We start from the raw sequence: 27,635 nt of genomic DNA on the forward strand, positions 1-27,635 counted from the left end.
GAACACTACTTACACTGAATTATTAACAAGGCCTGTCTTGGGTGAACCCTCTTTCGATCTTCCTCTGGACCTTTCATCTGACTGCAAGATTCCACCATCTTCTGGTTCTGAGCTTTTCACTGGACTCTCACATTGTACTCCAGCATCATCTGGCCCTAAGTTTCTTGATGGACTCTCAAGTGAAATAGTGCTTGAGGCAGATATTGGTCCATCTGCATCACCAATATCTCCAAAGAAATGTGGTTGTAAACCCTTTAACTGCTGAGTATGTTCAAATGCAGCTATAAAGGAGCTTCTTATTTCAGGGCTACCTTCCAGCACACATTTATTCAGATTGTCAAGTGAAACTGTCTCTGAGACACATGGTAGGTTCGATTCCAGAGAACCATCATCAGGTGGTGTGCTTAAACTGCCTGCAATAGTCCTTAGCCCATCAATCCCCTCGAAATATCCACGGATGTTCCTTCCCCGTTCCAAGCGTGGAATCCGTGGAACTATTTGCTTTGTCTGGACCTGTGTATTGTCTTTGAGCTTTTCATCACATCCTTTTTTCTTCCCAACTTTTGAAAACTTAGGGAACAATGATAACATCGAGAGCAACAATGCATACATGCACAGATAGACTGAGTTCTCCACAAAACATAAACTAACTCCAAACTCAAGAATTCCTCTGCTGCAGCTACTAAGGTGGCTTGGAATGTCTTAAGCTCTGCTTCATGGGTCTATCGATATTTAGTACCCAGAACTTGTTTTTTTGGACAACTATCCCCTATTTGCACTTTCTGAGAAAAATCATCGTCTTGTTGAAAAAACCTATGCCCTGGCAGATGATCCCGAGCTTTCCCTGACTGTTTTGTTGTTTAATTGCCCACTTTCCCCTTGAAAAAAGATGGAAATATAGTTCAGCACATTCTGATCATTGAACTTAATTTTCAATATCAACTGCTAATATGATCCATTTACTCATACTATGAGTTGGAACTAAAGTAAGCATGGCATCAATAGCATAAGCACATGTAATGAACAAAAATTGCACATAAATGCAGGAAGTTTGACGGTTCTTAAACTTTGATAAGGACTGTCAAACATGGCCCGCTTGATTTCTACCTCAAAAGCCAAATGAACCAAATTAATCCTCTGTATGTTGTGTATGTACATGCATTCATAAGCTAGAAACTTGGAAACTAATCATCCCTGTACTCATCACCACAGAGAACACTCATCACCAGAGAAATCATTTTTCTCCTATGCTGTGTGGCCGTATGTGCCATCGTACGCATGCAAGCATGGACGGACACAAAAGGTCGGGCTGCTCAGAATTTCTCCGCACTTTGAAAGTTCTCCTTTTGCAACTATGGGTTTTTGGTGCATGCAAGTAGTATTGCGTGTCAATGATGGCAGCTTCACATTACCTGCCAAGGGTGAACGAGAAGGAAGGTGAAACCCTAGATCGACCGATGAAGGGCAATGGACAATGGCCAGCTAATAATTATGGCACACAGATGCCCGGATTGAATCGGCACTTCTGTATGCTACTGCTCCAGCTGCTGCAGTGTTCTGTTCTGATAACAATTTTCTTTGTGGCTTGTCACGGGCGGCAGCAGCCGACAATGGCCAGCTGCTAAATATGGCACACAGATGCCCGGACTGAATCGGCTCCTTACTGTATGCTACTGCTCCAGCTGCCGCAGGGTCCTGCTCCGATCCAATTTTCCTTGCGGCGTGTCACAGGGCAGCAGCCGCGGGTGCCGAGTGAGAGCGGGTGAGCAGACGAGCAGTCCGCAGCCTGTCTGGAGAAGATCGTGAGCTGGCCCTGAGCGCGGGAGGGGGGGGAACGTTGAGAGACCACTGTCTTCTGCTACGAGGAGCCTTGTCGCCGTTGGTTTTAGGTTGTTTAGTGTTGTGGGTGGCTCGTGTGATGGCGTGCTTGGTCGTTTCTGGTTTGTGGGTTGGAGCATGGCGACTGTAGGCATATTGCTTGGCAACTGTTCAGACACCTGCCCCAGGTTGACCAGCTCACCCTGGAGGTGAAGTCTGCCCATCGTCATCACACCTTTTTCTCACTTGCCTTTACACATTCCTTTTCAAGACACAGTTGACTAGGCACATGGCACCCATCTTCCTCAAGACCCACAACAAGAAAGCAATGTCCGTTCCTGCGCTCTGCCTCTCGACTCTCAGCTCTCCTTGGAGAGTAGCAATCAGCAGCGAATTTTAACCGAATGGCTATATTTTGGAGGTCTTTGTGATAGCACATGTAGTTCTTTACGTCCTAAAAATAGCCCGCGTTAATTGCAAGTGCAGATTTTGGTCCAAATTTTTCCCTACAACACTCAAACTCAAGGATTTTTAGTAAAATTTTGCCCTTGGTCTTTGATTAAGGAATGATTCACCACTGACCTGTTCACAACAAAGAAATCATGGGACTACCATGTTTGCCATTCAAAGCATCCAAAAGAACCCGCGTTAATTGCAAGTGCAGATTTTGGGCCAAATTTTTCCCTACAACACTCAAACTCAAGGATTTTTAGTAAAATTTTGCCCTTGGTGTTTGATTAAGGATTGATTCACCACCGACCTGTTCACAACAAAGAAATCATGGGACTACCATGTTTGCCATTCAAAGCATCCAAAAGAACATCACCATCACGGCAATGTCCTTGTGGTTTGAAAGTGTGGGTGAATACAACAAGCGTGTGGGTTCAAACCATTGGTTCCATCTCAATGGTTCATATCAACTACTCTCTAGAAAACACCATCAACTCATCAAAATAAAGCTTGCATGCCTAAAGTGGATTCCATCTATTATGTTTCCTTGCAAAGCTTCATAATAATGCATAGATCCCCCTATCTGATGACTCAAGGAAGCATTGTGATGCAAGGAAGAGACCTCGACTTTTTCAAGACCAAGGCTTGTGTATAGGACCTTGAGGCTACTAATTCTCATACTAAATCGACAATGTGCAATGCTCTTGTTGAATCTCAAAGCTATGGTAAAGACCTCATGTCACACATAGTTTATGAGGCATTTTTATCAAATGTTTTACAAAGGATGGCTTTGAATGGTATGGGCTCCAATGTGCATCTTAACTCTTACGCATTATTTTGCATCATCCCAACTTATGTCTTGGCTCGTGTTTGTTAATAAAGATGAGCAAACCAAAATGGCATGCAAAGCATGTGATTCAACCATTCAATATCTTCACAACCCCAAAAGGCACATTATGATGCAATTACCAAAAAATTCCACTCATACAACTTAAAATCTATGGTGGATTTAAGTAAAAGGTTTCCTTACGATACAAAACTTTGACAAGCAAATCCTTCCTTTATTCCATATGGAAACACAAAACACTTTCGTACGTTAATAGACTAATAGTATATCATAAGCTAATGTAGTCCTTGTCTACTTAGTGTCATTGTAAATGCGTCATCAAACTTAATGGCTAGACCCATAATTATAAAACCATTTTAAATAAACTTATCCCTTCGCATATATATAGTTCAACCTTTACTCTTTGCTTAGCTTTAGTTTTCTTTCTTTCTTTGACATGGCCCATAATGTTGTGATACTAAACTTTTTAATGCTTGCCACCTAGTAGTTAAACAATGCAATTGATGTGCAATTCACTCTTGCACAAACTAGTGGCTAGTCATTATCATTGGTCAGTTCAAATTCTTTGATGTATCCTCTAATAAGCTTTTGTCGTATGCTTGACCATCTTGTACACATGGGTAAGGTAGTACATAAGCACTGCTACAAATGTAGTTGGATATGTCCTAGCTATACAACAATTACAAGCTTAAATGTTTATGGGATCAAAACTAATACTTTTGTATATTATTCATGACATGTGATGATTATAACCTTGATAGTGTACTATTGTGGGTTGTATTCTAAGCTTGATTTTGCTCATTGCTTTTATACTTGGATGTTTTACAATCTCAAGAAATGAGATGAAAAAGCAAGTCAAGTTGCACGTGTTCTATGTTCAACACTTTGATAGAAAAGGAAATGGGAAACATCTATGACAAAGCACATTATGTTACTTTATGCAAAAATTCAATTGCCACATGTTACATAGAAAATGAAGTAGCCTACGCCTCACGAGAATTTTATCTAGCATATCTCACATTGCAATTGTTTATTGAGTTTTCCATAATATTATCATACCTTATGAAATTATTGACACTCTTAAAGCAAGTTTTATGTGCCAAATAGTGTGAGGAAGTTGGGGCCAAGCACGTATAGGTATCTATTACTTGTGCAAGTTGTCCTAATTGTGTTGATTGATGTGTGGTTAATGGCTATTAACTTGTGCAGAAAGATTGGGATTGGATGAGGTTGAGAGAGTACCCTCCAAAAAGGACGGTACTATGTTTACAAGATGGTCTACAATACATTGTTTGTCAACATTATATTCTCTATTCTCTCACGAGTTTTCTCTCCCCTTCTTGTTGCTTCTGAGTGCACCCACACAATGTGGGATCTGCAATGTCATGAATGCAAAGCTAGCAATTGAATATCAATATGTTTTTAATAATCACCTCCCCTAAGTCACATTCTTCTTACTTCTTGATGAATGTTTTTGTTGAAGGGGCTTGAAAATAGTCTTTAAAAATCGAGCATGGTATGATTATATTCCAAATGATTTGAATTAATCATTAAATATTTGCCAATTAATCTGCTTATATAGTTAATCCCTTCCTTATATCATAGGAAAAGGTGTTGCAACTAAATTAGATTTCTTTTTGTTCATTAATTATACTAATAAACTGGGCACAAAAATATTAAACAAGCTCTCAACCTCAATAAGGTTTCCAAGCCTATGTGGCAAAATTTGAGGTAAATCTCCCAACCATAAAACAAAGAAAAAAATTTGATATTTACAATTCTAAACTCATTTTTCCCAACCATCAAAACAAGAGTATAATGCAAAAATATTTTCTCTTTATTGAAACATTCTATGTTCATATTATGAAGGTGGGAATACACCATTTCGAATGGTTGCAACACAAAGGCTCAATGAGAGCAATGCAATAGGCAATGTGCCTGTGTGAACTACCAATTGCACACTTGAGATATATGTGGCATTTAATGAACAGTCAATTCACATTGTTGTTGCAATAATATATAATAATAAATATATTTATGATCATTAAGACTTAAAGCTTCTCTTAGAAAATGTGTTGATATTAAGCAATAATTAACATGGTTTGGTTGTTGAACATATGAATAATAATAACATAATATATGTGTTTGCACATGCACATGCACATGCACATGCTCTCTCTCTCTCTCTCTCTCTCTCTCTCTCTCTCTCTCTCTCTCTCTCTCTCTCTCTCTCTCTCTCTCTCTCTCTCTCTCTCTCTCTCTCTCTCTCTCTCTCCTCATGTGTCTATCTCTTATTAGGATCCTACACATATACTACTAGATTTTGACTCTCACACAAAGAGTACACTAGGTGCTCCATGCCTAGATTCTCTTGATGCTTCATGTCAGTGTTAGTTTGGTGCTTCCAACTAGTATTCTATTGGTGCTTCACATTGGGGTTCAAAGCACCAGTGTCAATAATAGCTAGGGTACTTTGCATCCTAATGCACATTTCATGTGGCAAGAGGGTATGAATGCTTGAATCACAAAATTTAGCCTCATGTGCACATGTTAACCCAAAACCCCTTTCTTGTTATAATTGTGCATAATGGTAAGATAAACACAAATGTAGCTCTTTAAAGACGCATTTTACTTCCATGCGCTTTCTACCAACAATAATATTGTAAACTCGTGTTGCACACCAAGGTAACCCTTAATTTTTGTAGCTTTATATATTAGTTAATAATCTTCAAATCAAGATATCATACAAATTGTTCAGAATTGGCCTTGGCAAGAGTCATCAAATCCTATGGAGACTTTCATAAAAAAAGAATTGCACCATCAACTACTTACATTCTTCAAAGAATATCATGTGTTAAGATTTATATGTGTGAACTACATTGTAAAGGAGAATACATATGCACTTCTCTTGCTTTTTCTCCAACTTACTTACACTATACATTCAAAGAGCCTAGATGCTTTGTATTAACTACCCACTACCGAATGTAAATACTAACTATCATTTAAGACCTTTTTGGGTGTAAGGCTTTAGGTATTACTCCTTGAGCTTTTCTTTCAACTTTAACATTGCTCACACACACACACACACACACACACACACACACAAAAGCAACCCACTTATGGGTTATATTAATTGTACACACCCATAAGTTGAACTACATGTAGGAGAAGAATTTGAGAGATCACTTAGGGAAAGGGATGCATTGACATGAGTTCTTGTTGAGGAGCTGATACATGCGAACCATAGGGGAATGATATGGGCATGCCAAATGTCATAGAGGTAGCAAGCTTGTCCCAACATGGCCACCAATAGGGAGCTCAAGATGATAATACAAGCACACAAGCCCACTAGCTTGGACACCCAACTCCATCCTAGAGTCAATTTGAAGGCTAGGGGTAAGGACACACTCTCATCAATTTGTGATGCAAAAAAAAGCCATATAGTCAAGCAGCAGCACCAAGTGGCAAAGAGTGATGCATGCATTGATCATGGTGCTACACTTGGTGCTCTGCATGCACATCATCACTTCCTTCACCAATGCCATTGCCGACAAGTCTAGCATGTCAAAGCCCCACAACATTGGTCTTGTCATCATACATCGCATGCCCTACTCTATCACACCCACCATCATCACGAGGTTGTCCATGAAATTGCATACTACGATCACGTTTACTACTTGAGATCAAACTTATCCTCATTAGGTAGGTTGTAGCTCCCAATCTCCAGTGCAATTAAACTAATTATCATACTCCCTCCCAATAATGATAATCATCCCATCCTACAACAACAATAACAAGGCCCCTTACACATCCACCCACCACCAATGCCATTGCAGGTGGCAAGTCTAATAGCATGTGGAAATCTTGCAACATCTCCAACAAAGCACATGAATCAATGTGATGAACTTCTAATTCTTCCTCGTTTTCAACTCCACCTTCTTCCTCATCTGCAAGCTCCGGAACTGCCCTTGCTCATGGCCGCATGCACGCACGCACACGCGCTTCGCGCACACGCACGCACGCGCACACACACACACACACACACACACACACACACACACACACACACACACACACACACACACACACACACACACACACACACACACACACACACACACACACACAGAGGTGCCTTATTCAAAGCACCTACAAATAGGGGATAAAGACAGAGAGAGGGGGGAGTGATGGTACAAATGGAGAGAGAGAGAGAGAGAGAGAGAGAGAGAGAGAGAGAGAGAGAGAGAGAGAGAGAGAGAGAGAAACAGAGATTTGTGAGCTCCTTGCTGGCTCAATGTGACAAAATTTTGCTTTTTTCTCATTTGCAATTCCCCCTTCTTCCTAATTTGTGAGCTTTTGAATCGTCATGCTTGCTCATGGCCACCTAGAGACACAAAGAGGGGGGAGTGATGGTGCAAACATGGGGGAGAGAGAGAGATCTACAAGCTTCTTAGGGGCTCAGGGTGTGTGTGTGGGGGAGAGAGAGAGAGAGAGAGAGAGAGAGAGAGAGAGAGAGAGAGAGAGAGAGAGAGAGAGAGAGAGAGAGAGAGAGAGAGAGAGAGAGAGAGAGAGAGAGAGAGAGCTCCCAACTGCCAAGCTTACTCATGTAACCATTAGCACCTTGGAGTTACCAAGAACGCTATTTTTTGACATGTAGAGAGAGAGAGAGAGAGAGAGAGAGAGAGATGCCATCATGATTAATCACGGTCCATCTGCACACATTATGAATAACATGATCCATTTGTAGTGAGCTTGCATTACCTTCCCTCAAGCATGAAGGGCACTCTTGTAGAGCTCCACGATCCACGAATGTGCTCCTTTCATTCTTAACCCTTTATGGCCTTAGCATGCGAGGAAAATACATAAACACAAACATGAGAGAGTACTCAAGAGGAAGGAGGAGGCTTCACCCACATAGTCTCTCACCCTCACTCACTCATCTCTTTCTCAAGCTCTCACTCTCTCCCTCCCTCATAATGAAATGTAAGAAGGAAAGTACACAAAGTTTGCATACACATTAATAGTATGTTCTATTCTTTCTCATCCTTTAAATACATGAAGATTAGGGTTCGGGTTTCCACATCCGCCTTAGGCATCTTGCCCCTTTTGTTGTCCTTCTAGTCGGTCATGGCTCTTTGTATATGCAACCAAATCGTAGTCTTGGTCTTTATGAAAAATAGACTTGGCATAAGTTGCAACATGATGCCAATTGATTAAATACAATTTGCACAAGAGGAAGTTTGGCTCTCATAAAAATCGCAGCATAAAATGCTACAAACATTGATCTTTATTGAAAAATTTTACAACATTTTTTCTTTATCTCCTTCTTGCAATTAACATTATCCTACTCCTAGATGAATACCAGTCCCATGGCACTTTTGCAAAAGATATGGGGTTGCTACTAGTGAAAGGCTTTGGGATGTCTAATGATGGAGTTGGCAAGGGTAGATGGTGTGGTGTGACAGAAAATATATGGACATGCACGGTAGTGGGATTGATAGACTTGGATGTGCTAGGTTAGTTAAAGATAAAGGGAGATATGATGATTGATGTTGAAGGGATCGTGATGGGCATGGACCACATATGTTGATGGATCTTGAGGAGCTCCATTGTACATATTAAGTCACTTGTGCTCTTCCTATGGCGTGTGTCTACCTTACTTGTGTAATAGTTTCATGTTTATGCATATGCAACTGCAAGTTGGGTCAAATTCCAAGTAAACTTGGAATTTTGTTGCACATTTGAGGACCTAGTTGATGAGAGAATGTCATGTAGTGATATCCTCAATGTGCTACCCCCCCTTGATGTACCACCTCGAGGTTGTGACATGGAGGAAGGGCTAGGGTATTGCCCTAGATATAGTGAATGTGCATGTGCTTTTTCATTTTTAAAATTTATATTTTGTAAATAAAATATACAATACATGATAAGGAAGTAGTCAAAGTGTGCATTGAAGACAACCTTTGTTGAGAAGATATTACTTCACATGCTTCCATAGTGTTAGTGATGCCTCTAGGTAAGAAGGGTGTGCACACATGATGAACTTGCTGTCCAGCACGTCCTCCAATAACTAGCTACAAAAGGTTAGTGGTAGTAGGGTGTGGAGATGAAGATTCCAACATTGACGTTAAAAAATTGTGGAGGTAGCCTATCTTCATAAGGTGTTATTGACTATTGGAGGAGCTTTGATGAGAAGTTGAAGATAATTGCATGTGGTGATAAAGGAAGGATTTGGGAAATTAGCAAATTCTCTTGGAAAATGAGCAAAGGAAGGGATGAGGTCAACAGGTTGAAAGAAGCAAGTATTATCAATGTGGATCGCTTTGAAATTAGGGATCTTTGGTAAGTTGTACCTACCATGCTCTTTTTTTTAATATTCCTAGTTGCATCTCCTTGGATAAGGGCAAAAGAGAGGCTCTACCTACTCTTCCTTCTAGGACTAGATGAAGGGTTCCTAGACCCTCTTGTTGCCTTCTAGAATGGGGTAGTACCATTTTGTAGTCCTAGCCACATTTCTCTATGCTTCAATTTCAAGTATCTTCCCCTTGCTTCCTTGGACTATACATGACTTTGATAGGCTTCACCATCTAAAGGGTTTAGCCACTTCATAGCAATGTTCTCAACTATTCGTATGAGTGGTCAAATTTTACATAATAGAAGTGGCTTTTGAAACCTCCTCTCCTCGTTGACTTTGATATCAAACTTCACATAAGGGCTAGTCTCCTACTTCTCTTGGTATTTTTGCCACTTCATAGGAATGTTCTCAACTATTTGTATGAGTGGTCAAATTATGCATAATAGAAGTGGCTTTTGAAACTTGCTCTCCTCATTGACTTTGAAATCAAACTTCACATAAGAGCTAGTCTCATACTTCTCTCAGCATTTTTGCACTATCTCCTATGGGTTCTCTTCCTCTTCTTGTGGTAGAAGCTAAGGGGAATGGGGATGATCTGTTGCTCTTTGTGGCTGAGCTTTGAAAGTCTAGATCATGGCCATATAAGCCTCTTTTTACTCTAATTCTTCCTCTTCATTTGTAGGGTGTTCTTCTAACTCCCTATGTCAAAATCTAGTAGCTCTGGCATATCCATAGAAGGTATTGTACACTATGGGTGGTTCTAAGGTGATGAGAGAGATTAGTTGGGGGTGTAAGGTTGTATCAAACTCGATGCCTTGAGTTCATAATCATCATAGCCTCTCTACCTCAATTGTTGAATCATGTCTTCCTTGGTTGGCCCTTCTATCATCATATAGTTCCCTTGAATCTTTCCATGCTTTCCAATGTATTAGACATAAATTCTAGTTGGGTTAGATCTTTAGATTGAAGCATGTGGGCCAATATTTAACCTTCCCTAAATAGCTCTTCCTACTTCACCATGACTAATTTGTAGACCTTCAACTAGACTCTACGTTGACTTTCACTATACAAGGCCACTCTTAGGTCATTGGAGAGCTTCATCTTAGGGCTATCTCTCATATAGCCTTTGTGTCTCACTTTCTACCATGCTTATAGCCCCTATCAAGTTGATAGAAATGGTTTGTTAGGCATGCATGTATGAGGAGGTACTCCATTGGCCCCATATCTGTTGATGCTCCAGATTTCATCTTTTATGTAGATGTATTTTAGCCTTTTCCTAGGTCACTTCAATTGTATTAAGTGTGAGCTGGTGACTAGTTTTGGTTAGCTATATGCTTAATTTAACAATTTTTATCCCATAGTTCTCAAGAGCTAGGTCTTCCTCCTTGAACTTATCTTGAAGCTCACTTATCGTGGCCTCCTACTTCTTAAGCCGATCTTGGAGCTTCTTAAGCATTGAGTCGTTTTCCTTTAGTTGTCTAAAGCTCTTGTATATATTTTTCTTGAAGATCTTTAAGCACCATGTCACACTTCTTCAGCTAGTTTTAGAGATCCTTGACGCCAAGTCACACTCCTTTAGTTGATTCTAGAACTCTTGCTCTTACTTCACTCGTGGCTCCTTATGCACCTTATTGTGTTCCTTCGATTGAGCTTGGAGCTCCTTGACCTAATTTTCAAAATTTACCAAGAAGTTTTTGTATTCATCTTGCGTTGTTTCTAACCTACCTTAGAGCTCTTGATTGGCCTTGAGTGCATCTACCTTGTCTTCTTTAAGCCTTTGTGTAATCTCTCTAGGCCTCTTGTTATTCTTGTAGCACTCTATTCCTTTGAATATTTTCATGCATTTTTAAAGGTATCTATAGGGTGAGGGCTCTCTTTCGGACTAATGATAGTGACTTCAGGCATGGGTCTTACTTTTGCCAGCTTATTGCATGGTGCTTAGTTGAGCCATCAACTCACAGATGGCCATTGAATTAGAAATTGGTTCCTTTGTCACCTTCTCCTTCTCTCTACTAGAGCCGCTTTCTCCTTTTTGGACTATCAAATTTGCTACTTGTTGTGCAATGGTCTAGTTCTTCTATAGATGCTCTATATGGACCTTTCATTCTCTTCCTATGATTGCTTCATTGTTAACTCCATCATGTGATAGGTGATGGAAAGAAAAGTAAGGCACTAACATTTTTAAAGTAGTGTGAGTTTTGGTAATGCCAAGATGTAACCAATGTAATTTGAGTGCTAGACTCACTCTTGTGCATGTTGTAAAAATCTTTGTAGAGTTGAATCCCACTTAGCTTTAACATCCACTTGTAAATGCAAAGGTTAACTTTGATGGACAATATAATAGTCTAGGCACCCAAGGGTTGTGAAGCACTCAGTGATCCTCCACCTTCATTTAGCTCAACATGCTTCACTCGATGGCCGTAATGTTGAGATGGCAAGTTCAACACATGCGAGCATTGATGATGGACCACTGGTTAGATGGGTTTCACATCTACACTTAGCCTTGTTGATGGTCATTATGATCCTCACATAGACACTTACTTATCACTTATTGTATTTAGTTTGTTGCACATATCGACTATAGCTAGCATAGTTATAGGGCTAGTCGATTAGCATAGTCAATTATATACTATTTGACTTAGTAGACCACTTTTCTTTATGATGTATCTTATCTATAACTTTTTGTACATTGTATTGTGTGTGAAAGAAGAAGAAGAAACTAGCAACAAAACGTTTTGGCCCCCATCTCTCTTCTTATGTTCTTGAGTAAGCTTCCTCTTGTATTGGTGTGCGTTTGACACAACAACTCAAGCAAGTCCCCCCACATCACAATTTGTGACATGGTATCAAAGCAACGTCACGAAGAGAGGCTGGTTTTGAAGGCTAAAGTGAAGCAGAAGAAGCAAGGATTCGATCAAGTAAGCAACAAGTAAGAAACTCTCCTATTCTTTCAGTCATTCTCTTGGATAAAGCATGTGGAGACACTAGAAGCAGGGTAGAGCAAAAATATCATATTGCTATGCGATTTGGTGTGAGACCATAACGCCATATGTTCTATAGATAAGCCCTACTTTTTTGGTAATTTGAGGCCATTTCGGGCCCTTGTCTTAGACCCACAAGGTTGTGGATAACAATTTCAAGGTATATTGCAATTTTGACTATGTTGATTGAAAGTGGATGCACATGTTACTGATTCCAAATCTGTAAGTTTTGAGGTGTTTGTGAGGAAGAAAATACAAGTTTTATCTACAAATAGATTACATATTACGTGTACTATTGAGCAGTTAGAAAAAGAGGTTGTTTAGTGTGTTGTTTTGCACTTGCTGTAAAAGATTGCAGAAGACTTGCTTGTTGTTTTGTATCAATTTTATGGAAATGGCAAAGAATAGTGGAAACCCCATCATTGAGAAGTTAGAAGGAAGTTGGACAATAACAATTGTCCATCATGGAAGTTTTGTGTGACAAAATTTCTTATTGGAAAAGGTCATTGAGAGTTCATTTCAAGTAAAGAAAAGGAGCTAGAGCTAAGTAATCCTATGATTGTAGAATAATTAAAGGCATGGAAATAATGGAATGCAAAATACAAAAATGTAATGTATTAGCTGTTTGCAATCATTGATAACATTATATTGGGGCATATTAGAAATGCAAAAACTTCATATACAACTTTGAGTATGTTTTGAAAGTGAAAAACATTGCAGATGCCTTAGCAGCTAATGATGCAATGCATTATAATAATGATTTATTTTTATCTACTTTGGATAGTCTCAATAATAAAAAGCATGTAAATCATTTGTCAATTCTATATATGAATAGAATCGGTTTCTAGTTTTTGATGAGTTGGTCTCTCTCGTGAATATTGAAGAGATCACCATATAGAGTGAATCATCTGAAAGAAGTGGTAAACATGTCTAAGCACTTTACTCAAGCTCAAGAAGGGGATGTGGCAGATCCTCATCAAGAGGCCATAGTATGGGACATGTTGGTGATAACCAACAAAATAGGTTGAATCAATAGTTTAGTGAAACGTAGGTTTCAAGAGGCCATGGAAACTCTACAAACAGGGAAAGCTCTAGAGCAAGAGGTAGATGACATAACAGAGGTTCTAGCAATTCTGATATTGTTTATCATTATCGTGGAAAATTAGGTCATATTATAGCCTGGTGCTATACTAAGAAGGATGATATCCATAGTAATAAATTGCAGCAAGAAACTATACATCATCTTCAAAATAGAATGAAGATAAAAGTAATCATTTGTTTATTATGTAGCATATAATGAATGTTGTTACAGGAAAGGAAACATATGATGATATATGGTACATTGATTCATGTGCATCTAATCATATGACCAATCATGCCGAATGGTTTTGAGATATGCATGATTTACAAAATCCAAGTTATGTGCAGACGGGTAATGATTCATGCCATCCAATTTTACACATTGAAAAAGTTTTCTTATCCTTGTATGATGGTCGGACAAAGAGTTTGTCAGACATATTACATGTGCCATTCATCACAAAGAATTTAGTATCGGTTGATCAAATGGTAGAGCAAGGGTTGGGGGTTTGATTTAATGCAAAAGGTTGCTTTGATTTTAACGATAAGTGTAGGTTGACCGCAAAAGGAAGTAGAGTTGGCCATATGTTCACTTTAAATATTGGAATTCCTAAGGTGAATGCTGCTATGTATGCTAAAGAAAAAGGAGTGGTTGTAGACATTGAAGTATGGCACAAATATATTGGATATGCAAATGTGCAAAGGCTAAAATTAATACAGTTCAAAGCGTTGTGGTTACAAGGCTGCTTACTTTTAGAGTTGCAAAATTTCATAAAATGTGTGAAGCATGTTAGTTTGGTAAGCAAGCGATATAACCTTTTTTACATGATAGAGATGTGAGCAGAAATATACTTGATGTTGTGCATACAAATGTTTGAAGGCCTACACAAAACATATCTTTTGGTGGTAGTAGATATTTTGTCACATTTATTGATGATTGTTTAACAAAGCTATGGGTGCATTTCATGAAGAAAAAGAGTAACGTGTTTGAGTATTTTAAAACTTTCAAGGATGCCATTGAAATAGAAACATGCTTGAAAGTTAAGTGCTTGAGGTCATATGGAGGGAGAGAGTATCTCTCTAATGAGTCTAGTGACTTCTTGAGGTCTCAAGGATAAAGAGATAGTTTACTTATAGGTATATATCCCATAGAAAAAGGGAATTGCAAGCATTGATGGCTAGAAAGAATATGCCAGGATAAATTGGTCTGAAGCCATTCATAGTACTGTCTATATTATGAACAGAACTCCCACAGTTGCAGTTCATGGGGTGACCCTTGAAGAATGCTTTACAGACAAGAAGCCCGATGTCTCACACTTGAAAGTGTTTGGTTGTATTGCATATGTTCATGTGCTAGATGAGCTATGAAAGAAGTTTAATATAAAGACTAAAACATTTATTTTTATTGGATATACCTTAGTGCTAAAAGGATATCATTGTTACAACCTTGTCACATGAGTTTAAAGTAATTAGGGATGTTATTTTTTATGAGATGAGCAGTTGGTATGCATCTGGTGGCGATACATTGGATAATGATGCTGATTGTGATAGTTATGTATAGAAAGAAAAGCAAGATTCATGGAGCCTTAATGGACCGGAAACATCATCTAGTACTACATCTACAGTTAGCCCTTGGTTTGGGAGACTAAGGAGTAGTTCCACATCTTCAAGTGTATCTACTAGTGACAAAGAAAAGACAAAATTATCAGATAGCAATGATGCATATGCCAATCGTTTTGGGATTTGATGGAGATTCCAATGGTTCAGAGAGTTTGGATGATGAGCTTGGTATCTCTTCAATCAGGATACTAGTTGTACAAAGAGTACATGGCATTAAGGTGCATTACCACTTTGTGAGAGAGAAGGTACTTGCACGTGAAATTGACTTGGTATATGTCAATACACAGGATCAAATAACTGATATTTTTACAAAGGCATTGGGTGTAGAGAAGCTTCAAAAATTTTGGCTTACTTGGAGTTGCAAAAATACAGTTAAGCTTGAGGGGGTGTGTTGAGATAGCAAGCTCAACGTGTGTGAACATTGATGATGGATTGCCTAGTTATATGGGTCTACATATCTACACTTAGCCTATTGGTGGTCATTATGATCCTCACATGGCCACTGACTTATCACTTATTATATTTATTTTGTTGTACCTACCTACAATTAGCATGGTTATATAGTTAGTTGATCAGTATAGTCAATTATGCACTATTTGATTTAGTAGGCCACTTTCCTTTATGTTGTATCTTATCTGTACTTTGTGTAAATTGTGTTGTGTGTGAAAGAAGAAAAAGAAAATAGTAAGAAAATGTTTTTTTAATCCATCTCTCTTATTGTGTTTTTGAGTGAGCTTCCTCTTGTGTGTATGGTGTGTGTTTGGCATATCAGCTTAAGTAAGTCCCCCTACCACATGATTCATGATATGCAAGAGGCTAGTTGATTGTCTGTTCAGTTCAAGAGCTTGCAAAAGGAGGTAGTGCCATTTGGATCACGATATCACCTTGTCCCATTGGTTTCTTTTGCTGCCTATGAGAGTAGCCATTGGATGAGAGAGGTGAGAGCTATCTTGCCTTGGATGGTCAAACTCCTAAAACAATAAGAGCTTCATATGTGTCCAAGTTGCTAAGTGTGGTTGAAGCGTGACAATTTGGTTTCATTTTCAAGATAGAGTAGAATCAACCATCTAGAGCATTTGCCTCTCTACCATGCATAGGAATAGGAAATGGGCTATGAAGGGTGAGATGACGGAGGTTTGATTTTTGATTGCATGATAGTTGTTTTTGAAACATCCATGGTTAGATTAAGAAGGAGAGAGATATTGATATTTTCCTTTGTTATAATAGGTTGTAGTGGGTTATTGTGGAATCTGGAAGTAGTATCAAATAGGAATAGAATAAGTTAGGAGCAGGTGCATGCCGAATGTGTGCTACATAAGTCTAGGGGAAAGACTCTGAGTGTTTGAGAAACAAATGTGATAAGGGAGTTCCTTCTATATAGAATTGAGAGATAGCATTTGAGTTTGAATTTGAGTGTAGCCATTTGAGGGCAGGAAGCACTCAAATGTGGGAGAGCTAAAGGGAAAAGAGTTCAAAATCAAAATAAAAAATAAATAATAAGTTCATGAGAAAGCAAGTAGATGACATGGGAAATCTTTCTTTGAGAGGGTGAAATATCATGGGGTAACCTAAGCAGGAGGGAATGTTGTGATGACTACCTGGAGAGAGAGAGATAGAGAGAATACATGTCAAAGAGTGATGGGTGGAGTTAAGGAAGAAGACCCTATGGCAATGGGCCCCAAAAAAGGGGGACTCAAGTGCCCATTATTAATTATACTTGAATCATATGAGAGGGAGAAGAGCACAAGAGGTGTATTTGAGTGCACATTCGAGTGTGCAATTTGATGCTAGCATAGAGCAAAAAGGGTAGTATCCAAGGATGACATATTTTGAGAAGAGAAGATAAAAGAGAGTGTGTCGTCGAAGGAGAAAGGGGGAGTTACATTGAGTGCACCATTTGAGTGGGAGCACAAATTGAGTAATGATCAAGTAATTCAGATGAGTTCTCTTGAGTCATTCGAGTGTGAGTGAGCTATCCAACTAACCTCTGTTGAGTCATTTGAGTGCAATCGGGTAATCTAAGCAATGAAAAAGAGTCCATTCAAGTGATTTAAGTGTGGGTAAATAATCCCACTCGAGTGATCCAAGTGTGAGAGATTCATTTAAGTGCAAGTGAGCAATTTTGAGTAATGAAGAAGTGTCCACTCAAGTGATATGAGTGTGGGTCAAGTCATTGGATTGAGTGATTTGAGTGTAGGCAGATAATCCCACTTGAGTGATTCGAATGTGAGTAAATCATCCTAGTGCGAGTGAGCTATTTGAGTGACTTCTCTTGAGTCATTCGAGTGCAAGCAAGCTATCTGAATGACTTCTCTTGAGTTATCCAAGTGTAAGCAAGCAATCTAAGTAATGAATAAGAGCCCATTCAAGTGATCCAAGTATGGATTGAGCCATCCAATTGAGTGATATGAGCATGGGTGAACAATCCCACTTGAGTGATTTGAGTGTGAGTGAGTTGTCTAAGTGCAAGCGAGCAATCCAAGTAATAAAGAAGAGTCCACTTGAGTGATTCGAGTATGGGTCGAGTCATTTGATCAAGTGATCCAAGTGTAGGTAAACAATCCCACTCGAGTGATCCAAGCTTGGGTGAGTTATCTGAGTGTCTCTTGAGTCATCCAAGTGGAAGCATGCAATCCAAGCAATGAAAGGAAAGGTCATACCGTGTACGAGGGTCTAAGACCTACTGGTGGGATTGGTGCAACTGGACTGGATAGTGGTGACTGCCTCATCGGTGTCACAGGTTGGGCTTTGCTCACAGAAACACATTGAGGTGCTGCAGGGAGCTCTGGGGCCTGGGGGTTGGGCTGGGTTCTAAATGAGCAGTCATAGGGTTTTTTAAGCCCTCTGGATTAAGCAGGTTTAAGGCTTGTGGCGGTTGCTTTGGTTGATATATAAGTTGAGGCTCACTAGCCTTTGCTAGTAATGGTGCGTTGATTATGCACTGGTTACCCCGTGTGCAAGCCTTCCTTTCTAGGGCGATATCACATGTAGTTGAGCTTTTTAGCTGGCCATTTTTAGGCACCCAGATCCAGGGGTTGCCCTCGTAGTATCCTTGTGTCCGTAAGAGATCCTTACGAATCCATCGTAGCATGGTCGTTTGGCTATGGCAATAGCGTCTATACGGCCTCCTAGGCCGGAACGGCTGACGTTTTTGGCGGTTAGGGTCCCGTTTAGGTGGTGTACCCGAATGCGATTCCTGCCGTTTTGGCACCCACATAAGTCTGGGCTTGTTGGCCTTGTGGGCATTCTTGGTGGATTTGGGTTTTGGGTCGAGTGCGTGGCACGAAGCCACAGCTTTCGTACGTTTAGACTGGGTCTGGGGCGTGGTTTTGGGGGTTTCTACCGGCGGCGTCGTGATGGTGGAGGAATCAAGATAGCCCTTGCTGAAGGTCATTACTATTCGGTTGCCGCCGATGGCAAGATGAATGCAGTTTAGGTTGTAATCCACACTACAATGCATTAGCTTCTTGAAGGTGCGACCCAATAGTGACACATTACCGACTTCCTTGGCGTTAGGCAACACATGGAAGAAGGCTGGGAAACTTTCAGTCTCGATAGAAACAAGTGCCTTGCACTTCCCTAGGAGTGAATAGGCAGCACCCCCAAACGGGGTGAGGTTGGCATTAGTGGGCTGTAGCATTGGTTGACCAATGTGTGTCCAATGGTCGTGTGCCAAGATGTTGTAGTCGGCCCCTTCATCAATCAAGGCATCGAAAGAATACACCGCGCCGGCTGTGACTGTGATTCGTAGATACGCCGGTGCTACTGCTTCTTCGTCTTGATTAGTAAGATCGGTTACAGTTGCCATTCGGACATTCAACGGGGCTGCTAGCATGGGTGGCTCATGTAATGGATGGGGAGGAGGATAGTACTTCTTTACGCGGCTACCGTTAAAAAAGCCCACTCCTTCACTGTCAAGTGTCTCCAACTCGACATTCCCGGTTCTACCAATCATGCGTACTCTAAAAGGACCTAGTCCTCGGAACTTCATCTTTTGCTTGTGTCCTTTTACTGAGTATAGCAGAACAAGATCTCCTTGTTCGAAGTCTCGCTGCTTGACATGCTTGTCAAACCACGTCTTCCGTCGAGCCTTCTTACAGATGAGCACGTGGGTGGCCAGAAGACGAGTCTCAGACAGGTGTTCCAGCTCGGTCAGGCATTGTGTCCATGCTTCCTTCCCTTCCCACCATTCTTGGAGTGCTATTCTTAGGCTAGGGACGAAGAATTCTATCGGTAGAATTGCTTCAGTCCCATAGGTCAGCCTAAAGGGGGTTTGACCGACGGCTGTTTTATAAGCTGTGCGGTAGGCCCACAAGGCTGCCATCAACTTGTTGTCCCAGTCGCTTCTCGAGGCCGAGACCACCTTAGTCAGGACATTAATAAGAATCTTGTTAGTCGATTCTGCCTGGCCATTAGCCTGAGGGTAGTATGGTGAGGATTTGGGATGGATGATAAGAAAGGTGGATAGGAGGTGTGCTATCACTTCGTTGATGAAGTGTGTGCCTTGGTCGCTAACTAGGTCGATGGGGCAACCGAAGCGCGAGATCACCTGTTCCCATAGGAATTTGGCGGTCGTCCTAGCGTCGTTCTTTCGTGTTGCTCTTGCCTTTGAACATTTCGTGAGGTAATCCGTGGCCACTATGATATACTTGGCTTGCGAGTACTGCGCTGCAGGGCTTATTGGTCCTATGAAGTCAATTCCCCATTTTTCGAAGGGTTGGCGAGCGATAATTGGAGTTAACTCCATTTGATTCTTACGAATCGGAACTTTTTCCCGTTGGCATTTGTCGCAATGCTTGACATATCGCTTGGCGTCGCGGAAAAGTATGGGCCACCATAGTTGGGACTGCAGCACCTTCAGTGCTGTCGTGTCTTCACTAAAGTGTCCACCTGCAATGCCGCTGTGCGCTTCTGAGAGCACAGCATGTATCTCATGTTCACACACACACCTTCACAGCAATCCATCTTGCCCCAATCTATAGAGTTTGCCTGCAATCAGTTGTGGTAGGGCTAGAGTTTCAATATCAGGCGCCTAAGGCATGCCTTTTCTATAGGTCGCTCAGGTAGTCTGTGCTCGAGCACTTGGACTATGTCATCTGCCTAGTATGGCGTCAGATCGGCCTTAAATAGGTCTCTTTCTCTGGACAGGTGGAATAGGTGGGCGTCAGGTAACTTGTCAATGATGCCTTGTCCAACTGCTTCTCCTGTGGGTATACGGGACATGTGATCAGCCATGTATTGTTGCTTTCCCTTCCGTACCACCATGGAGAAATCGAACTCTAGGAGCAGGAGGAGCCATCGAGCTATGCGTCCTGTGGCACAAGGTTTGTTTACCAAGTAGAGCAGGGCTTGATGGTCCACGAAGAAAATGAAAGGTGTGGCTAGTAGATAGTGCCGGAACTTCTTCACGGCAAACACCATGGCAAGTCCCTCCCTTTCTGTTGTTGAATAATTCATCTCCGTCTCGGTGAGTTGCCTGCTAGCAAAGCTCACTGGGTAGTCCAAGTTATGCTCACCCGATTGGCACAACACTGCTCCCACGACAAAATTAGAGGCGTCAATGTGTATGTGGAAGGTAGTGGTCCAGGGCGGGGCTCGTAGAATCGGTGCCGTTGTTAGAGCCTTTTTCAATTGTTTGTACACTCATTGGTAGGCTTTGGTCCATCAAAGATGATTAGTAGCTTGTACAATGGCCTAGCGATCAGTGCGTAGTTTAGTACAAACCGCCGATAGTATCCCGTGTGACCTAAGAAGCATTGGACTCTCTTGTAATTACTTGGGGGTGGAAGGTCAATGATAACCCCGACCTTCGAGAAGTCCGTGGCAATGCCCTTTTTTGACACCACGTGTCCTAAGATGCATCCGTGCTTCACCAAAACTGACATTTCAAGGGGTTCAGGGAGAGGCGATATAAGCGACACCGTTCAAAGACCGTGCGGAGTTTGTCTAGATGTTCAATCCAGGTCGAATGGATACACAGGTCGTCAACGAAGACCTCCAACTCCTTACGAAGCATGTCCTTGAATATGGTGCACATAAGGCGTTGGAAGGTGGGGGGGGCATTGGTTAACCCAAAGGACATGACTACGTAAGCAAAGACGCCCCATTCAGTGGCAAAGGCGGTCTTGTGCCTGTCTGCAGGATGCACTTGCATCTGGTTGTACCCCGAGAAGCCATCCAGGAAACTGTAGGCTTCCTTACCTGCCACCCTCTCGAGCATGTGCTCGGTGTACAGCAAGGGGTAATTGTCTCTCTTTGTAGCAGCGTTCACCTTCTTGTAATTGACACACACTCGAATCTTGCCATTTTTCTTCATCACGATCACTATGGGTGACACCCAGTCTGTGTGCTCAATTTCGTAAATGAATCCAGCTCTCATCAGCTTGTCGATTTCCTCCTTGACAACATGAGCGTGCTTTGGATTCATGGGGTACGGCCGCTGCTTGACCGGCGTTGCATCCGACGTCATGGGTATGTTGTGAGTCACAACACTCGGATCTACCCCTCGTAGCTCATCTAAGGACCAAGCAAATACGTCTATGTACTCCCGCAAAAGAGTAACAAGACTGAACTCCTCTTCCGTAGTCAAGTCCTCGGCAATGAACACCGGTCGGGGTACTTTCCCTCCTCGAGCTAGGTTCACCTCCTTGACCTTGGCTGGCCCTTCGATTGGTTCGCTTGTTTGCCCTTGGTGCTTGGCACCAAGCAGAACCACTACCCTATCCCCTTTTTTGAATTTAGTGAAGCGTTTGGGGAGGTCTTGCGGCTTTCTCTGTTCCTCTGATCGTGCATCCTTGGGGCGCTTTGCCTCACCCTGCCGCAACCGTCTGCGCCTCAGGTGGATAGGTAAGTCCCCCTTGGTGCGTCTGGTCATGGGTGGCCTAGGGATTTCTGGGTCGCTATCAGAAGTAACTTCCGATTCAGAGTTAAACTCCCCATTTCCACTAGTAGAGGTGGTCTCCCCTGGTGGTCGCGGTTCAGATGGCGATTCGGTTCTAAGCAGTGATGTCGTTCCTGGTTGGGTGAGGCCGGCTTGCTCAAGGTCTTGACCTAGGGTCTTGACATTCAGTCGGCAAGTGGTTCCCTCCACAGTACACGCACTGGATGTGTGGCCGCGTTGGTCGTCTCAGCATGTCCTGTATCTTGGTTAATTCCATCCTGACCTGTGCCAGGCCTTGGTCTGTCTTGGTGGCCTTCCCCTTATCTTGGGGTGATGGGTTCGACCGCTCACTAGAGGCTGGCGTTCTCTCTAAGCTCCGCGGGTTGGTTTCTTCTAGGTTTGAGCTCCTGGAGCTCCGCTCTTTCAGCTGGTCATCGACTCTGATGGCTTCCTCAAAAACCCTAGCCACCACGTCGCGCTGCAAGCTGGAGTTGCCTGCCAGTGCCTTATACAACTCCTCATCTCGAATTCCGCTGATAAATACAGTCGACACTGCCCTGTCAATCGGTCGCTCGCCTAAAGGGATTCTTTTAAAAAGGCTCCTCACGTGAGTCACATAGTCGCGGATGCCCTCCTTCTCCTTCTGCTTGACGTTCATTAGGCATACTAGCAGGTTGTCGGAGTATTCGAGCTCGGCAAACCTCTTGACAAAAAGGTCCTTGAGGTTATTGAAATTGGCCCGTTCCATGGCATCCAGGCTTGTATACCATGTCCTACCTTTATCGCTCAAGCAAAGTCCGAATGCTTGCGAACGTTGAGTCTGGTCGTTGAGGCCATTGGCCTCACAGACTTGCTCAAACTGCTTGACAAAGCTGTACAGATCATCATGTGGCTGGTACTTGTCGAGTTGCTTGGCGACTATATGTATTTTGGCTTGACTCTTTGAGCCCTGGTTTGCCCCTAATCCTGCAAGCAGCGACGTTGCTAGTGTAGTGGCACTCTGCTCTACTGCGGTGTTATCGAGCAGCCGTTTCATGAGGAGCTCGCTCAGCGTCAGGTCTCCCTCAAGTGCTCTTTCCTGGTCCGTACGGTTTCGGCCAGCCAGGTTTAGCACTCGCTGCACCTCATGCAGCTCCATGCTTTGTCTTAGGCTCCTGGCTTGTTGATCCCTATTATACTCGGCTATGCCTTGTAATGCCTTGCGAGCTAGCCTTCTCTCTTCCTCTAGGTCTGCAATGATCGCATCTGCCGTTCTGCCGCGGTGCTCGTACCGGGCATGCGCATCGTAACTGTTCACCATCTGCTGTATAGCATTTGGGAATGCGCTAACATCGAGCTCCTCGGTAACCCGATGGTCTGAGCCTTCCTTCGTCATGGTCGGATTCTTGCGCCTCGTCGCGCTGTCGATCAGGTTAACTAGTTGTGATAGGTTCTTGTTGTTGGCGCTCCTCGCTTGGTTCTCTTCTACGCTGTGCGTGTCTGTTTACGTCCTGGGTCCTCTCCTATTGGTGGGTTCCTTGAGCGGTTTATTTGAGTGAGTTCCTTTAATTACTGAATACAATTCTCAATTTACCGCCACTCGGTGAGTGTGTTGTCCTCGTGCACTTGTGCCCAATCAGGCTTTCAGTTTCCTTAAGTGTACTTCAAGTGCAGAATCCAATGTGAGTGCAGCAAGCAATTTCTCGGCGCCCCACTCACTCTCGCCCGTTTCTGGCCTGATAGGCTTGTGGGTCCATTTTCCTGCCGTTTAGTCAGGGTTTAGGGTTCCTTGTTTGTTTCCTTGTTCACTTTTGATCGATCGGGTCTTTGTGGTTCAGCGGCTTGCGTTCTAGTCCGTGGCTCCCTCTACTGTCTACTGCCTACCGCTAAGCGGCTGTGTACTACAATTTCTCTTATTCCGAGTGCCAGAATCAAGTTTTGAATGCCCGAAGGGTTTTGACAAGTTGTGCTAATGCGTGTTTCCCGGTTGGGTCAATTTTCTGACAACTTTGACAAAAGGCTGCATTCGGACCAAGTGGTCCGAATTGCAGGGTCCGAGTAGGTCATTCGGATGAGCCGAATGGCATGGGGTCAAGGGCCGAATCTTCAAATCTGGCTTGGACGAGTTTTACTTGGACAAGCCGAATATCAGGTTTGACAGATTCGGACAGGCTAATTCGGACAGGTCGAATCCGCAGCTGGCCGAGGGTCGAATCCCGGGTGTGGCCGAGTTCCAATTGTGGAATTTGGACGGGTCGCTCATAGGGCCGAATGGCACCAGGCCGAATGTGCCACGTGGTCAAAAAGTCATGGCTTGGACGGTCGGAGGAGTGTCATTCGGACGGGTTGACTCGGACGGGCCGAATGCCGACTGGGGTTCTGGCCGAGTGGCTGAATGGTAAGGGGCCGAAGGCCTATTCTGGGTCTCGGCCCAAAAGCAATAGCTCGGACAGGCCGAAAACGGCGCGACGCAGACCGCGCGATGCCAATCTTACCCAGTTCTTGCGATTTACTCAACTATTACAAGCACAAACCTCCAGATACCATCTAGGGGATTTGAGGGATGGATTGATATACCTGAATGGGTCGGTGAGTGCGTCGGTGCTGCGATCGAATCACACGGCCTGGGGCTTCCTAGCTCTCTCTCTCTCTTTCTCTCACACTGAAATGGCACAAGTGAGATTTCTTTTGGCCTCCCGGTTCTTATATGCCCTTCCAGCTGTGGCGTTGACACCCCTAATCCCTCTCTTGTCGATCTTAGCCCTCACCAGCGAGCATTTTGCGCATTTGAATGACTTTTTCCCTGTTTTTACCCTATTTTGAAACAGTGAACCCTACCCTTTTCCGGTTCTATCTTCTAACTCTAACCTACGCTAAATGCAACAAAAATCGAAGACAAAAAACTGAACTAGATTCTCCATGCTTTCCAATCATCAAAAGACCAAAATGTCCAAAATACTTACTTGTTCCGAAGATTAAAAACACCCAACTTCCTACCTATCTCAAGCTCCATTTCGGGGATGAATACCCTACTTCGATGCTCGATATGAGGCATGCAAGTGCTCAAGCTTGAATCCGTTGGTCCCGGCAACGGAACCAAAATGTGGGAGCTTTCGCTCAACCGCCAAGACCCTCGGACCGCTTATTCTTTCAAGTGTTTCAAGCGAGCTCTAATGGCTATCTCTCACCTAGCCGACGCGCCGTCGATCCTACGAGTGTAGTGAGCTTACCTTGATGCTCGATCGAGTACCCTCCTCTCTCTTGCACTCCGGTAGCTCTACGATCCTAGATGCTAGCACAAGCATCCTCAAGCCTCCTCCATCTCCAAGCTCCATCCTCCATAGCCGCGCACACAAGAGAAGAGAAGGGGAGAGAAGAGAAGAAGAGGAGAGGAGATGGTGAAGAGCTTCACCCTCTTGATCCCTCACCCTCACACACACTCACTCCCTCACACTCTCACACTCCCTCTCTTAAGAGCACACACAAGCAAGAAGGAGAGAAGAAGAGAGGAAGAAGAAGACTCCTTTTGCCACACACCAAAGAATGAGCTTCTCATTCATTTTTTCAACCTTATATACAAAACCCTAAATTCCTTTCGGGCGGTCATCCCCTTTTTCTCTTTTATATGGCCGGCCGTAGCCTAGGCCCTCTTTCCCATTTCCCACCATTCTAATTTACCCTATTCCCACTAATGCATACGCTTTGCACAGGAGCGAGCCTGGCACTCTTTTACACAGATTTGGGAGCGCTCCCATATTTTACTGGTGCGTCTTTTCCTCTTTTATTGCTGGGGCCCTACACCGAAGCCTTTTGAGGGTAGTGTTCGAATATTTGAATTTTTTAGGGATTGGTTGCCAGTCAAGGCGCCTTTTTTGCTCTTTTTCCTTCTTTTCCAGTTCCCGTTCCTCTGTGCTGCGGTAGCGTGGTCGAAAACACGGTAACATCCGCCAAGAAAAATCTAAAAACACAAGAAGCACAGAAAAGTCCTAAATAAGGGAAAAAGACGCACAAGGAAAAGCGCAAGTCAATACTTTTGTAAAAGAGCGCAAGCGCATCATGATTTAATTTAAGAAGCGCCGGGCTCTCCTGTGCAATTTGTAAATGTAGATGGGTGGTGGAAAGGAAGCTAGGAAGATAGAAGGACAATGGGAAAAAGGGCCTAGGCCACGGCCAGCCATGTAAAAAAGGGGATAAGGGGATGACCGCCCAAAAGGGATTTAGAGTTTTGTATATAAAGTTGAAAAGTGAATGAGAAGCTCAATCTTGTGTGTGGCCAAAAGTGGGTCTCTTCTTCTTCTTCTTCTTAATTTTCTTCTTCTTCTTCTTCTGCTTGCTTGCTTGAGCTTGTGCTTGAGAGAGGGAGTGTGAGAGTGTGAGGGAGCGAGTGTGTGAGGGTGAGGGATTGGGGAGGAGAAGCTCTCCACCTTCTCCTCTCTTCTTCTCTTCTCTTCTCTTCTCTTGTCTTGCTCGCGGCTATGGAGCTTGGAGTGTGGAGCTTGAGGATGGGGCTTGCTTGAAGCTTGCACTTGGATCGTGGAGCTACCGAAGTGCATGGGAGAGGAGGTAACTCGATCGGCATGGAGGTAAGCTCACTACACCCGTAGATATGAATGGCGCGTCGGCTATGTGAGAGGTACCCATTAGCGCTCGGCTTGGAATGCTTGAAACAATAAGCAGTCTGTGGGTCTTGGCGGTTGAGTGAAAGCTCCCACATTTTGGTTCCATTGCCGGGACCAATGGATTCAAGCCTTGAGCGCTTGCGCGCTTCGAATCGAGCATTGAAGTAGGGTTTTCCCCGAACTGGTGCTTGAGGTAGATAGGTAGGAAGCGAGGGAGTTTGAAGAGGTATTCAATCTCCTTAGCAAGTAGGTTTTTGTTGTTTTGGACTTGGGAAAGCATGATGGAGTAGTGTAGGTATTTTTCTTATAATTTTTTCTTGCATTTAGGAAGGATAGGAGCAAAACATTGGAGCAAACAATAGGGTTTTTGTTGCTGTATAACAGGCTGAAACAGGGAAATAGGGGCACAGATTCAGATTTCTGGCTGGAAGAGTATGAAGGACTAACTTTTGAGGTCACAGCAGGCTGGGATGGGGCAATAAGAGGCCCAGGGAACCAGGAAAGACCACATTTGACATCCTGCCTTCTGAGAAGAGAGTGAGCTTGAGAGCCAGGGAGAGAGCGAGAGAGAGAAAGCATCAAGGAGATCGTTGAAGTGCCGATCGATTTGAGTGCCACATTGATTCCAGGTATACATGGTAGTTCCTTGCATTGTTTTGCATCTATTTGGAAGGCACGGGACGATTCCAGGGAGTAGGCATTGACCTTGAAGCATCGCGCGCAACCCGCAGGCCATCATCCGTGCCATTGAACTAGTCTGTTCGATACCCAGAATCAGACCATTCAATTTGGGGGTCGGACCGTCCGACTGTTAGAATCGGACCACTTTTCCGATCCGACTCCCAGAATTGGACCACTTCGTTCGACTGCTAAGCTCGGACCCTGAAAATCGGACACATTGTAAATCGAACTTTAGAATCAGACGCACGAAAATCGGATGCAAGGAATCGGACGAGCTCAGAATCAGACGCCTGTCAAAATCGGACATCCGATTCTAGAAATCGGACGT

General features: G+C 43.0%; 1 protein-coding gene across 2 annotated transcripts in view; it reads right to left on the minus strand.

Annotated features, from left to right (window-relative positions):
- The window catches only part of LOC148024620 (uncharacterized), a 164,352-nt gene that overhangs the window by 113,069 nt on the left and 23,648 nt on the right, over positions 1-27,635 (minus strand). The window contains exons 1-2 of one of the 2 annotated variants that reach the window (XM_087694247.1): positions 1,413-2,031; positions 14-878 (exon numbers count right to left, since the gene is read on the minus strand). In XM_087694247.1, the coding sequence (XP_087550373.1) occupies positions 14-612 (599 nt within the window). In that variant the 5' untranslated portion in view covers positions 613-878; positions 1,413-2,031. Of the gene's footprint in view, positions 1-13; positions 879-1,412; positions 2,032-27,635 lie in introns of those variants that run through there. The other variant, XM_087694248.1, reaches the window with a different exon arrangement.

Source organism: Lygodium microphyllum, chromosome 15 (genome assembly GCF_053477565.2).
Source record: "Lygodium microphyllum isolate KBCC chromosome 15, Lygodium_microphyllum_v1.1.10, whole genome shotgun sequence".
NCBI lineage: Eukaryota > Viridiplantae > Streptophyta > Polypodiopsida > Schizaeales > Lygodiaceae > Lygodium > Lygodium microphyllum.